The sequence below is a fragment of the Scyliorhinus torazame genome, chromosome 11 (assembly GCF_047496885.1).
Source record: "Scyliorhinus torazame isolate Kashiwa2021f chromosome 11, sScyTor2.1, whole genome shotgun sequence".
In the NCBI taxonomy this organism is placed as follows: Eukaryota; Metazoa; Chordata; class Chondrichthyes; order Carcharhiniformes; family Scyliorhinidae; genus Scyliorhinus; species Scyliorhinus torazame.
Window position 1 is genome coordinate 59,462,530 of NC_092717.1, and position 14,934 is coordinate 59,477,463.

At 45.1% G+C, this 14,934-nt stretch overlaps 1 protein-coding gene across 33 annotated transcripts in view; it reads right to left on the bottom strand.

Moving 5' to 3' along the window:
- Positions 1 to 9,443, bottom strand: part of lrrfip2 (leucine rich repeat (in FLII) interacting protein 2) — a 299,977-nt gene extending 290,534 nt beyond the window's left edge. For 28 of the 33 annotated variants that reach the window (XM_072467352.1, XM_072467351.1, XM_072467350.1 and 25 more), the window contains exons 1-2: positions 9,230 to 9,413; positions 6,689 to 6,839 (exon numbers count right to left, since the gene is read on the bottom strand). In XM_072467352.1, coding sequence (XP_072323453.1) covers positions 6,689 to 6,778 — 90 coding nt within the window. In that variant the 5' untranslated portion in view covers positions 6,779 to 6,839; positions 9,230 to 9,413. The other 5 variants (XM_072467354.1, XM_072467353.1, XM_072467356.1 and 2 more) reach the window with 3 other exon arrangements.
- Between the last annotated feature and the right edge of the window lie 5,491 nt (positions 9,444 to 14,934).

Genomic DNA, 14,934 nt, shown 5'->3' on the forward strand with positions numbered 1-14,934 from the left:
CTAAGGGTCAATACAGCTGCAGCATGACTTGCCAATTTTTATACTCAGTGCCCCATCCGATGAAGACAAACTTGCCGTATGCCTTCTTGACTGCATTCACCACCTGCGCTGCCACGTTCAGTGACCTGTGGCCCCGTACACCCAGATCTCTCTGCCTGTCAATACTCTTAAGGGTTCTGCCATCTCCTATATATTTCCCACCTGTATTAGACCTTCCAAAATGCACTGCCTCACATTTGTCCGGATTAAAGCCCATCGGCCATCTCCCTGCCCAAGTCTCCAACCTATATCGTGCTGTATCCGCTGACAGCCCTCACTGCTATCCATAATTCCACCAGCCTCTGTGCTGTCTGCAAACTTACTAATCAGGCCAGTTACATTTTTCTCCAAATCATTTATATATACTGCAAACAGCAACGATCCCAGCACTGATTCCTGCGGAACACCAAGAGTCACAGCCGTCCATTCGGAAAAGCACCCTTCCACTGCTACTCTCAGCCTGGACAGCACGGTAGCATTATGGTTAGCACAATTGCTTCACAGCTCCAGGGTCCCAGGTTCAATTCCCGGCTTGGGTCACTGTCTGTGCGGAGTCTGCACATTCTCCCCGTGCGTGCGTGGGTTTCCTCCGGGTGCTCCGGTTTCCTCCCACATTCCAAAGATGTGCAGGTTAGGTGAATTGGCCATGCTAAATTGCCGTCAGTGTCCAAAATTGCCCTTAAGTGTTGGGTGAGGTTACTGGGTTATGGGGATAGGGTGGAGGTGTGGGCCTTGGGTAGGGTGCTCTTTCCAAGAGCCGGTGCAGATTCGATGGGCTGAATGGCCTCCTTCTGCACTGTAAATTCTATGATCTATGACCGAGCCAGTTCTGTATCCATCTTGCCAGCTCACTCTGTTCCCATGTGACTTCACCTTCTGTACCAGTCTGCCATCTGCTTACCTTGTCAAAGGCCTTACTGAAGTTCATGCAGACAACATCCACTGCCCTACCTTCATCGGCCAGATTTGTCTGAGCTAAACGTGTTATTTTTAAATAACTATACAAGTTTTTATTTCTTTTTGCTAGTTTACATTCATATTTTATTCTCCCTTTATTAGTTTCTTGGTCTTCCTCTGCTGTATTCTAAATGTTGTTAATCCTCAGGTTTACTACTATTTTTGGTAACTTCATAGGCCTTTTCTTTCAATCGTTTATAATGTTTAAATTCTTTCATGGGACATGGGTGTTGCTGGCTGGGCCAGCATTTATTGCCCATCCCTAACTGCCCTTGAAGGAGCAGTTAAGAGTCAACCACATTGCTGTGGATCTGGAGTCACATGTAGGCCAGACCAGGTAAGGATAGCAGATTCCTTCCCTAAAGGACATCGGTGAACCAGATGTGTTTTTACTACAATTGACAATAGTTTCATGGTCATCATCAGACTTTTAATACTATATTTTTATTGATTACAAATTTCACCATCTGCCATGGTGGTATTTAAACCCTGGTCCCCACAGCATCACGCTTCCAGTAACAATACCACAACACCACCTTAACTCCCTTTGTTAACCATGGTTGCCTGACTTTTCTTTTTTTTGTCTTGAATGAATGCATACTTGATGCAAACTATGTAATAATTATTTAAAGATTATCTATTACCTGTGTAGCAATATTTTTCCCAATCCACCTCAGCAAATTTGCCCCTTATACCTTCATAATTTCCTTGGCTCAAATTTAACACCCTGTCTTCAGATTGAACTATGTCACTTTTAAACAGAATGTAAAATTCTATCATATTATGGTCACTCATCCCTAAAGTTTCTTTATTAATTAATCCTTTTTTGTTTAATAACACTAGATCCAAAATACCCTGTTCTCCAGTCGGTTCCTCCACATGCTGCTCAGACAAAAAAATCCCGAACACGCTCCAGAATCTCATCCTCCACAGCATTAGTTTTCATTAAAATAACCCTGTCTATATGCAGATTGAAGTCACCCATGATTACTGTATTATCCATACTACTTGCTTCTTTCATCTGATTATTACTCTGACCCACATCACCACTACTGTTTGGTGACCTATCACTAATATTTACTGCCCCTTGCTGTTTCTTAGATTCCACATTTTGTTTTTCCGATCTAAAACTTTCCTTTATTAATCTCATCCCTTATTGTCAGCGCAATACCACCTCCTTTTCCTTCTTATCTGTCCTTCCCAAATGTCCAGCCCTACTGCAGGCAGAAAGAATCCGGCCACGAACTACCACCTCCCAAAGAACAACCAACTCAGTTGCCTACGTCTTTAAATCAGAAGCATGGAGACCATCAAATTCAGTCTGAAGGAAGACAAATGTCCAAAGTGCAGATTGTACACTCTTTTACTTCTTCCTTATAGATTGTAATTTGGCCAACATATCCTTCACCACTCTGCAATACTATGTGTATGCGTGCATGCGTGTGTGTGTGTACTGAAATTGTATACAATTTTACCTCAATCTGTGTTGAGATATATTGTATTATATGTATTTGATGCAGTAAAGGTTAAATGCCTGGTTAGTGTGTCTATGACTGTTGCCATTGTGTTTTTTTGGAATCCTGGTTTGCAAGACAGCTAGGCTTTTTCGGAGCCAGAGGTGCAATTAAAGCATCATACAAGCTTGGGCTAATGGATTTTTGTTAATATCAAGAGGGTTTCCTGTGGAGTAGTTAATTAGATACATTGTGTGATGTTAGTAAGATGATGTAGTAAATAGGAGGAGCTTGAATACTAGGCATTTTGCAGAAAAGCAGGCAGTTTAGTTTTAGACTGGGAATTGAACAGAAGTCAAGCATCTGTTCTCAATACAGTTTAGTTAAAGATCTGTCTGGAGCCAGACGGGCACTTTCTTTTCAAGCAGTTGTGTGATCGGGAAGGTGAGCTGAAACAAGCTGAGAGCAGCTTCTGAAGAAATACAGCCAATGTTTCCGCATTGTTCTGACAGGATTCAGGTCTATCTCTTAAAAAAGTTTCAAAGAACATCTCTTAAGTATGCCTGGAACTGCTAATTGTATTTAAAAGGGGACGTTGAACTGAGATGGGTTTGTTTAAGTGGAAATATAGATCGCAGTTAAGAGTTATTGTGTCTCTATATTGGTTATCATTGTTTAAGGGCTAATTGTAAGCTATTTTCTTGTGTGATGTTAAAGATTTCATAATACTGTGTAAATAATAAAGTTTACCGTATCCCTATTTTGCATGAAATCACTCCTGGAGCGAGGTATCCTTTCCTCACAGTCTTACAAAATTAAAATAAAATATTGGGATTTCTGTCCGGTATCCTAGTCAGTGTTGGGAGTCTGGTTCGTAATAGCAGGCAACAGTTAAGTACTCACTTAATTCATAAGTATATACTTTTCAAACAAAAAGCCTGTTGTGATCAAATGCGAGGGCATAGAGACATTTGACCCTCTTCACGTTGTCATAAGGTGATGATTCAGATTGAGTATCTCATGTCACTGACTAGTTAAATTCAAGATAAGAACTCCAGTTCATAATAAAGTCAGGCTAAGCTTTATCAGGGGTTGAATAATTCAGAGTTATGAAGTGGACAAACAAATCATCCAGCGTGCCAATCCTGATTGTTACCCTAGAAAATGAGCAAGATCAGATTTCCAAAAAGATGTGGTTGCACCTCCAAAGACGACTTCTTCAGAGCAGCATCAGAAAAATAAATAGATGCCAAGCCAAAAGGAGACGATAACCATGAGGTAGATGGAATTAAGAGGCTGGTAGAGAGTTTACAGTCTGACGAATGTTTTTAGTTTTACCAATATTTAACTGAAGAAAAATCACTTCATTTAAGACTGCATATCATACAAACAATGAGAACACAAGTGGTAGTAGAGATGTGATAAAAAGAGATAGAAACAGCTGCTGATGGACGGGGGTGGGGAAGGGGAAAACGGTGTATGATCCCTCAGGCCCTTTCTAGGAATAAGAGGCGGTAGCATTCCTGTTCTTTCTGGTCAACAAGTAGTGCCGTCAGCCTCAGTAAAATATATTTTTTATTTTTGAAGGGGTTTTACATTTTAGAGAATAACAAAATTAGTAAATAATACTTAATAATCTATATTATTGTCACAAATAGGCTTACATTAACACTGCAATGAAGTTACTGTGAAAAGCCCCTAGTTGCCACACACCGGCACTTGTTCGGGTACACCGAGGAAGAATTCAGAATGTCCAATTCACCTAACTGCATGTCGTTTGGGACTTATGGGAGAAAACTGGAGCACCCGGAAGAAACCCACGCAGACACAGGGAGAACGTGCAGACTCCGCACAGACAGTCACCCAAGCCGGGAATCGAACCAGGGACCCTGGGGCTGTGAAGGCACAGTGCTAACCACTGTGCTATCATGCTGCCCCATAAGAAAGAAAATATTGGCAACTTCACCATAAGTGAACACGCGTACAGAAACAGGACAACAGCAACACAACTGGCTCGATACAATCATTAGACATAACTAGATACCTATATAGCCTCACTAGAAACAGAAGGATAAACAGAATGAGGCCATCAAAACATGGTAAATTGGTGCCGAACCTCCCATGCCACCCAAACCCACAGTCGCCATGAGAAATCAGGATAAATTTTCCAAGCCATGTTCGAGAGCACACCAACATATATCTCCCTCAACTCCAGCAGCACCAATGGCCCACTCTCTCTTCGGATACCAGATCAATCTGGACCTATGTAGGAGCCAAGAACAGAGTCATTGTACCCACCCTTACAGAACCAAAGAAAATACGTGAAAATCCCAATTCTAAGGAAAGTTACATACATCCAAACAATGCAACTAAACCTCAATCCCAGGCACAGAACAGAACCAACATCATATCATGCAACAGTGCAGAGAGGATCAGCAACAACTTGTTTGTATTATGATCAAATCTTCATGGCCTACCAAAAAAGGAAAAAGGAGGAAGGAATACAAAGGATCAAGTCACAACCCAGACCCCATACTTGTCTGTTGCCCACGTAGCACCCACTGACTCACTCAACTGAACATGAAGGTGTCCCACCTCTTGATGGGTGCATGGTGCCAAAGCATGGTTCTCGACTCATACCCAGGCCCCCATGCACCGAAAAAGCTAAACACAAATTCCCAGGATGCCCCCAGCAAGCACCCTCGAGAAGGGACATCCCAAGCCCTCAGATGCAACAGAAGACTAACCGCATCATCGGACCTGGCCTAGCCCAGCACACCGCGACACACAGGAAACTTTAGCCTCAGGACCTCCAGCACACCCAAAATACATACCCGGGCCTAACCTATACCTCTCCAACTCCATCCAGGGAAATGCACTGTCCCCATTTATACTCAGAAAAAGAGGAGAAATACTCCAGCCCCAGCTGGGGGATGGCCCATCCCGAAAAGAAGAATCGTCAAGGCACCCAACACTGGGCCCTGAGAGAGAGGGCCGACGCTCTCCTCGATACAATTGGGGAGACCTCCCTCAAGCCACTGGGCTATAACAGAATGAGAAGCAGTACCCTGATAAAGAGAAGGAATCTCCAAGTGAGGGACGCCCAAACTAATTCAGAATGATCACCGTACCAAGAGCAATCCTTCTCCTCAACAATCCATTCACAAATGAACCAATCCCACCTCAACATGCACCATAAGTAAACCTTCTTGTTTTAATCGCTCAAAAGAGGAATCAGAGAGAGACCCAAACAAAAACAAAAACTCAAACTTGACGAAGAGTTAGAAGGAACCCAGGATACATAATCTGCCCAGGCCAACAAAGGATAAAGATATGGATTCTTAGATTCAAGTGACAGATAACAAATCCAAAAAAAAATACACAATTTAGCTTTAGCTGGAGGGCTATCCTCAATTTTACCCTTCACCCTGTCCCGTTTCTACTCATCTATGTTATGAACCAGAGTGATAGATTCAATAAAATAAAATATTTAATTTGCCAACCCACTGCCTGGTAGACTATTCACTGCACCTTTGTTCTGAAAATGAATAGATTGTGGTTCAGTTTCTTCAATTCTGAACATCTGACCTGAACTCGTGCTACCCATTTATGAATTTTAAAATTCTGAACACAAATACCTTCTCCCCCAACCTCTCACCTCACCCTCCCATGTTACATATATACTTAATATATATTATACACACACAGGCATCTGACAATTTAATAAGTTAAACTCAGTTTTAGAAAATGCAAACAGAAACCTAGTCATTAGCTTATGAATTATTACATGACATGTTTGGCATGACAAAACATGATCTATCAGATGACAGCTGAGTAAATCATGGATACGAATATATAATCCTTACACGAGATAGAACAAAAAATATTCCAGGACTTCCAGAATCTCAATTGGCTGTGAAATGTAGAGACCAACAGATACAACTATTACGAAACTATACAGTGACTATTTATAGAAACTCATTCATGTTGAAGTGTTCTTTAAAATTTAAGAGCTCCACAGCATTCCTTTCCAATGCTGAAATTGTGTTCTGCATTACAAAAACTGCAGTTCAGTTCATACAAAATATCTCACAAGCCTCTGCTCGTAACGCTGTGTACCCTAAGGGAAGTGAATTTAAACTATAAATTTAAGGTACGCTGAGGATGTTCCATCATAACCAACAATTATAGCCAGATTACAAGAATCTAAACATGTCCAAAATGAAATTTCAACCAACCTCTCTTGCAATGTGGCTTAGTGCTTCATCTTCAGCTGAGAATCTATCTTTAATTGGCGTTCGTTTCCTTCCAGCTCCAGGTGTCCCCATTCTCCCCAAGTACTTAAAGAAAATCTTCTACAAGTTGAAAGGAACTCCTTCCACAGTTGCACTGTGAAGGTAAAATAATTTTTTTTACAAACTTCACCCCTCTACAGAAAAATACATACGAGTTATGAATGTAAACCATAGTTTAACATACCATTTGGCAAATTATGCTGCAAACCCCATGGATGTTGCTTGACATTAATTTTACTGGATAAGCATAAATGTTCTGTGCTTTTGTTATTGTGTTGGTTATTTCATAGAAATTGATTCCAACAAAAAATTCATCTCAATCAGATTTCAATGTTGAAGGGCATATTAATGCTCCTTGATTACAACAGTTGTAAACTAAGGAAAGATTCAGATCAGTAATTTGACTCAATTTTCAAATGGATGTCAAACCACAAGTAATTTTATTAAGCATTTGGTGGAAGATGGTGGCATAATGGTCATGTCACTGGAACAGCAATCTGGAAGTCCAAGCTAACCCTCTGCAAATATAGGCTCAAATTGCATGACAGCAGGTGGTGGAATTTAAATTCAATTAATAAAATCAGAAATTAAAAGCTAGTCTCAGTAATGGCGAGAATGAAACTATATTGATTGTCGTAATTGTATGCGTTTGCTGCCAACTTTGTGCATATGCAGCTGTCAACGCAGACACCATCTTTATAGGGGGCAATGTGCAACAGGATTCATGCACTATCATAACACCATCATGCACCATCTCAACAACCTGGAATTGCAAATATTACAGCACCGGTAGCATCAAGTTAACACTTTTTACTGAAGCAAAGTCTACCAAAAATGTAATGTTTGAAATTGTGCCCTTCCCAGTTTCTCAATCTCCCACTCCACAGCCTCTTCCCCTGAATCTGGGCCGGTCACTGGCCAGCCACAGATCTGCAAATGGATTGCAGCCATATCCCTGGAAATTGTGGGGAGGCTGCACCTCAATTCTTCTGCCCGCCTCAATTCCTCTCCTCACCCCAGCCCCCAAAGCCACCACTACTGCAGACTCAAAAACTAGGTGGACAGCTTCAGGATCCAAATAAGATCCGACCAGCCCGCGATCCTGCAAATAACATCATTGGCTTCTATGCATGCAGGTATTGGCATTTTTGGAAGGCCATATTGTGTTGGCAGGAGGCACAGTGGTCATAAAAACCCATCTGATTCATAAATGCCCTTTAGGGAAGGAAATCTGCCTGTTTTACACTTGACTCCAGATCCACAGGAATATGGTTGACTCTTAATTGCCTTCTGAAATGACCAAGCAAACTGCTTAGTTTAAGGGCAATTAGGGATGGGCAACAACGCTGACCATGCCAGTAACACCCTCATTCCATGAAAGAACATATTTTTTTCAAATGTGGCCTGACTGCTTCAGATTCCATCCCAGAGACACAAACTATTTAGCGCACTAACTGAAAGATGGAGGCCAGCTCCACTTTTAAGAGTGTTCTGGAGATTAGGTGTAAAGCTTCAAATCACGTCAATGGATATTATGCATGATCATTGTGCAGACAGGCAGCATTCCGAAAGCTAAAAATCTTCTCAACGGCAGATTTATTCTGAAGTGCTGCGCCACTTTATTTATACATCAGCTTCAATGTAAAAAAAATATCCAGAGATACTTCATAGAAATCTGACAAAAATAGAAATCAACCTTAAAAGAGATCAAGAGGGGCGACCCAGAGTTTGGTCAAGGGTGGATTTCACTGAGGCGTCTGTAAAGAGCAGAGTTAGAGAAACAAAGGGATTTAACATCAGTGCAGTTGAAGGCACAGCACCCTTTCTGGAGTAAAGGAAGGGGGAAGGATGCAAAGGGCTAAAGACAAAGAAAGAGTTAGGGCGGGGGGGGGAACGTTGCAACGGTGGTGCAGGTTACATAGCCAGAAAAATGGGCCACAGAAGAATTTAGACACAAGGGTATGAATGTTAAAGTTAAGAGGGTAGGGCAGAAATCAAAGTCGACGACGACGAACAAGTAAGACTTGATATGGCACAGTGTGTCCTAATCTAACACTCATCTCCCATTACCGTGTCCGACTGACTCCAAACCATGGTGAAGTTTGACAGCGAATTGCTCAGGAATGCAGCATGACTGCCCTCTCAACCAGCTGTCGCCAAGGAAACCCACTCCACCTCAAACTAACTCCGCAGGTTTCGATCCATAAAAAAAGTCATTCTGGAGAGGGGCCAGAGGCGCAGTTTAAATTGCAGCAATGCAGCGCAGCACGGCCCAGCCTGGGACAACACAGCACAGCGCTGCTGGCTCCCTCCACCCAGGTCACCAGCCCCAAACCCCGGAGCAACGGGACGGGCACCGAGAGGGGTCCACCACGGCCGAAGGCGGCGGCCCAGGATCCAGCCGAACAGAAGGCCGATACTGCCGGGTCTGAGGCGGCGCCGGAGCCCCCCCGCCCACCCCATCCGAGCGCGGTGGTATCTTACCAGCGGCCCCTCCGCTGAGATCAAGCAGCCATTCGCCAACTCAAGGGATTTAAACCTCCTTTCACCGACTCAATCAGCGGGTCAAACATCGCCCACAAACTGATGCTCCTTCTCGTCACCCGGCCCCAACTTTGACAGGCGGGCAGCCTCCCCGTTCCGATTGCCAAATGTCCGAAAAACCCAAACTCACCAGGCTCCGCCCCGCCCCCAACTCCGCCAGCTGCTTTCTGCCCATGCGTCAGATCCGACGGCTACGCGTGCGCACGGTATGCTCCTTGCGCGTCCCGCCGTGCGTGCAGACAGCAAGCGCTTGAGGAGAACTGCGCATGCGCCAAGGCCGATCGCCCTCCCGCGCTTGCGCAGTGGTGGTTTTCTGATCTGGTGGGATTGGAGGAGTTGGGAATGCTTTTTGTTGAGTAAATGCTGAGACACGCCGGATTCACACTGGGCAACAGGACGTAAACTGTTTACAATATGCAGGGCTTGGGCTGCGACACCTGGCGCATAGCCCATCACACATCTTCCCACCGCTTTCCAAAAAACACAGCCCATATGCAGACTGGGTCAGTATAAAATCCGCAAACCTTCAACTTGACCTGCGAGTGATTGCACCATTTGACTTGATGGGCCGGATGGCCTACTTTTGCACTGTAAGAATTATATCTGTCATAACCCTACAGGAGGCCCAGGTATTTAACATCAGAGTCCCTGTGGCCTCACCTGAATACTATCTGCCCACCTGGAGAGGCGGGGCTAACCCCCCTTTTTCAGGACTGCTGGGGTATAATACCCCGGCCCGGGTGCGAGACCCTTCGGGGAGTAGAAGGAGTGTGTAGTAACCTGAATCAAACCAAACCTTTCTACAGACATCACTTCTGATTGGTTGCTTGCCTGATTCTTTACACTTTTTTTCAAAGTTCTTGTCCTCAAGGTGGATTACATCAGGCGTCATTGTCATGTGCTCAGTCGCTGAAGGGCTTGTTGCATTGGCATCGGGAGGAGCCTCCATTTCCACCAGTGCAGAGGACACAGATCGCAAGCTTGGCTTCATCTGCAGAAAGTGCACCCAACTGGAGCTCCTCACAGGCCGCATGGTTCGGTTGGAGCAGCAATTGGATGCACTTAGGAGCATGCAGGTGGCGGAAAGCGTCATAGATCGCAGTTATATAAATGTGGTTACACCCAAGGTGCAGGCAGAGAAATGGGTGACCACCAGAAAGGGCAGGCAGTCAGTGCAGAAATCCCCTGTGGTTGTCCCCCTCTCGAACAGGTAAACCCCTTTGGATACTGTCAGGGGGGATAGCCTATAAGGGGAAAACAGCAGCAGCTAGAGCAGTGCCACCACGGCTGGCTCTGATGTTCATAAAGGTGGGTCAAAGCGCAGAAGAGCAATAGTAATAGGGGACTCTATAGTCAGGAGCACAGATAGCCGCTTCTGTGGACGTGAAAGAGACTCCAGGATGGTATGTTGCCTCCCTGGTGCCAGGGTCCAGGATATCTCCGAACGGGTAGAGGGCATCCTGAAGGGGGAGGGCAAACAGGCAGAGGTCGTTGTACATATTGGTACTAACGACATAGGCAGGAAGGGGCATGAGGTCCTGCAGCAGGAGTTCAGGGAGCTAGGCAGAAAGTTGAAAAGACAGGACCTCTAGGTTTGTAATCTCGGGATTACTCCCTGTGCCACGTGCCAGTGAGGCTAGGAATAGGAAGATAGTGCAGCTAAACACGTGGCTAAACAGCTGGTGTAGGAGGGAGGGTTTCCGTTATCTGGACCACTGGGAGCTCTTCCGGGGCAGGTGTGACCTATATAAGAAGGACAGGTTGCATCTAAATCGGAGAGGCATAAATATCCTGGCCGCGAGGTTTGCTAGTGTCACACGGGAGGGTTTAAACTAGTATGGCAGGGGGGTGGGCACGGGAGCAATAGGTCAGAAGGTGAGAGCTTTGAGGGAGAACTAGGGAATAGGGACAGTGGGGCTCTGAGGCAGAGCAGACAGGGAGAAGTTGCTGAACACAGCGGGTCTGGTGGCCTGAAGTGCATATGTTTTAATACAAGAAGTATTACGGGTAAGGCAGATGAACTTAGAGCTTGGATTAGTACTTGGAACTATGATGTTGTTGCCATTACAGAGACCTGGTTGAGGGAAGGGCAGGATTGGCAGCTAAACGTTCCAGGATTTAGATGTTTCAGGCGGGATAGAGGGGGATGTAAAAGGGGAGGCGGAGTTGCGCTACTGGTTAGGGAGAATATCACAGCTGTACTGCGGGAGGACACCTCAGAGGGCAGTGAGGCTATATGGGTAGAGATCAGGAATAAGAAGGGTGCAGTCACAATGTTGGGGGTTTACTACAGGCCTCCCAACAGCCAGCGGGAGATAGAGGAGCAGATAGGTAGACAGATTTTGGAAAAGAGTAAAAACAACAGGGTTGTGGTGATGGGAGACTTCAACTTCCCCAATATTGACTGGGACTCACTTAGTGCCAGGGGCTTAGATGGGGCGGAGTTTGTAAGGAGCATCCAGGACTGCTTCTTAAAACAATATGTAGACAGTCCAACTAGGGAAGGGGTGGTACTGGACCTGGTATTGGGGAATGAGCCCGGCCAGGTGGTAGATGATTCAGTAGGGGAGCATTTCGGTAACAGTGACCACAATTCAGTAAGTTTTAAAGTACTGGTGGACAAGGATAAGAGTGGTCCTAGGATGAATGTGCTAAATTGGGGGAAGGCTAATTATAACAATATTAGGCGGGAACTTAAGAACATAGATTGGGGGCGGATGTTTGAGGGCAAATCAACATCTGACATGTGGGAGGCTTTCAAGTATCAGTTGAAAGAATTCAGGACCGGCATGTTCCTGCGAGGAAGAAGGATAAATACGGCAATTTTCGGGAACCTTGGATAACGAGAGATATTGTAGGCCTCGTCAAAAAGAAAAAGGAGGCATTTGTCAGGGCTAAAAGGCTGGGAACAGACGAAGCCTGCGTGGAATTTAAGGAAAGTAGGAAGGAACTTAAGCAAGGAGTCAGGAGGGCTAGAAGGGGTCACGAAAAGTCATTGGCAAATAGGGTTAACGAAAATCCCAAGGCTTTTTACATGTACATAAAAAGCAAGAGGGTAGCCAGGGAAAGGGTTGGCCACTGAAGGATAGGCAAGGGAATCTATATGTGGAGCCAGAGGAAATGGGCGAGGTACTAAATGAATACTTTGCATCAGTATTCACCAAAAAGAAGAAATTGGTAGATGTTGAGTCTGGAGAAGGGTGTGTAGATAGCCTGGTAGATAGCCTCCATTGAGATCCAAAAAGACGAGGTGTTGGGTGTCTTAAAAAATATTAAGGTAGATAAGTCCCCAGGGCCTGATGGGATCTACCCCAGAATACTGAAGGAGGCTGGAGAGGAAATTGCTGAGGCCTTGACAGAAATCTTTGGATCCTCACTGTCTTCAGGGGATGTCCCGGAGGACTGGGGAATAGCCAATGTTGTTCCTCTGTTTAAGAAGGGTAGCAAGGATAATCCAGGGAACTACAGGCCGGTGAGCCTTACTTAAGTGGTAGGGAAATTACTGGAGAGAATTCTTCGAGACAGGATATACTCCCATTTGGAAGCAAATGGACGTATTAGTGAGAGGCAGCATGGTTTTGTGAAGGGGAGGTCATGTCTCACTAACTTGATAGAGTTTTTCGAGGAGGTCACTAAGATGACTGATGCAGGTAGGGCAGTGGATGTTGTCTATATGGACTTCAGTAAGGCCTTTGACAAGGTCCCTCATGGTAAACTAGTACAAAAGGTGAAGTCACACGGGATCAGGGGTGAGCTGGCAAGGTGGATACAGAACTGGCTAGGTCATAGAAGGATGCTTTTCTAATTGGAGGGGTGTGACCAGTGGTGTTCCACAGGGATCAGTGCTGGGACCTTTGCTGTTTGTAGTATATATAAATGATTTGGAGGAAAATGTAACTGATTAGTAAGTTTGCAGACGACACACAGGTTGGTGGAATTGCGGATGGCGATGAGGACTGTCAGAGGATACAGCAGGATTTAGATTGTTTGGAGACTTGGGCGGAGAGATGGCAGATGGAGTTTAATCCGGACAAATGTGAGGTAATGCATTTTGGAAGGTCTAATGCAGGTAGGGAATATACAGTGAATGGTAGAACCCTCAAGAGTATTGAAAGTCAAAGAGATCTAGGAGTACAGGTCCACAGGTCACTGAAAGGGGCAACACAGGTGGAGAAGGTAGTCAAGAAGGCATACGGCATGCTTGCCTTCATTGGCCGGGGCATTGAGTATAAGAATTGGCAAGTCATGTTGCAGCTGTATAGAACCTTAGTTAGGCCACACTTGGAGTATAGTGTTCAATTCTTGTCGCCACACTACCAGAAGGATGAGGAGGCTTCAGAGAGGGTGCAGAAGGGATTTACCAGAATGTTGCCTGGTATGGAGGGCAGTAGCTATGAGGAGCGGTTGAATAAACTCGGTTTGTTCTCACTGGAACGAAGGAGGTTGAGGGGCGACCTGATAGAGGTCTACAAAATTATGAGGGGCATAGACAGAGTGGATAGTCAGAAGCTTTTCCCCGGGGTAGAGGGGTCAATTACTAGGGGGCATAGGTTTAAGGTGAGAGGGGCAAGGTTTAGAGTAGATGTACGAGGCAAGTTTTTTACGCAGAGGGTAGTGGGTGCCTGGAACTCGCTACCGGAGGAGGTGGTGGAAGCAGGGACGATAGTGACATTTAAGGGGCATCTTGACAAATACATGAATAGGATGGGAATAGAGGGATACGGACCCAGGAAGTGTAGAAGATTGTAGTTTAGTCGGGCAGCATGGTCGGCACGGGCTTGGAGGGCCGAAGGGCCTGTTCCTGTGCTGTACATTTCTTTGTTCTTTGTTCTTTGTTCTTGGTGCATTCGACTCTGTTGGTTGGTGAGGTGGGTTCAGGTACCTACAACAGGTAATGCGGATCCCTGACATAGAGAACACCATCTGAGGTAACCACATAGCTATTTGGTTGTGGGTCAAGGCTGTGTACCACTGCCAGTTTGTCGTGACTGTGTGTGGTTTGGATCCTGACCATTTTGCCTGGTTCTAAAGCACAGAGTCTGCAAGCATTATCTTATTGCTGCCTCTTCATGAGGATGGCACCCATATTTGTTGTCATGATATGCAGACACACACATAATGATGTGCAGACAAGCAGCTAATGGACACAGAGAACAGGACATGACCAATAAACAGGCAGGACACTCAGGGGTGGGATCTGACTATAAAAGACACGAGGCACTCATACTCCGCCTCTTTCCACTGATGAACATCGCGAGAGTCAGTTAAGGGTGTTGTTACAATCTCACACCTCCACTACGTGGCTAAGAGCTAGTCTGGTTCAGTCAGACAGAGTAACCACACTTAAGTTAGCAGAGAGTCGAACTCACAGAGAACTGTGCTAACTGTGCTATTAGGTCAATAAACCTGATTGAACTAACTTCAAGGTCTGGAGTATCTTTCTGATCTAAGCTGCATCAAGTTGCAGCCAGTGTTAGACCAGTGTACCTAACATGACATGATACCAGGAGACTACTAATTTAAGGTGGCTTACCTCAGTCCGTTCCGTGATGACCAGCAAATGTATCCCGGCACCATGGAGAAGATTCAGGCTCCTCATCAGCTCAGGACCTCCGGCAATCTCAGTGCCAACTGGCGGATATTTA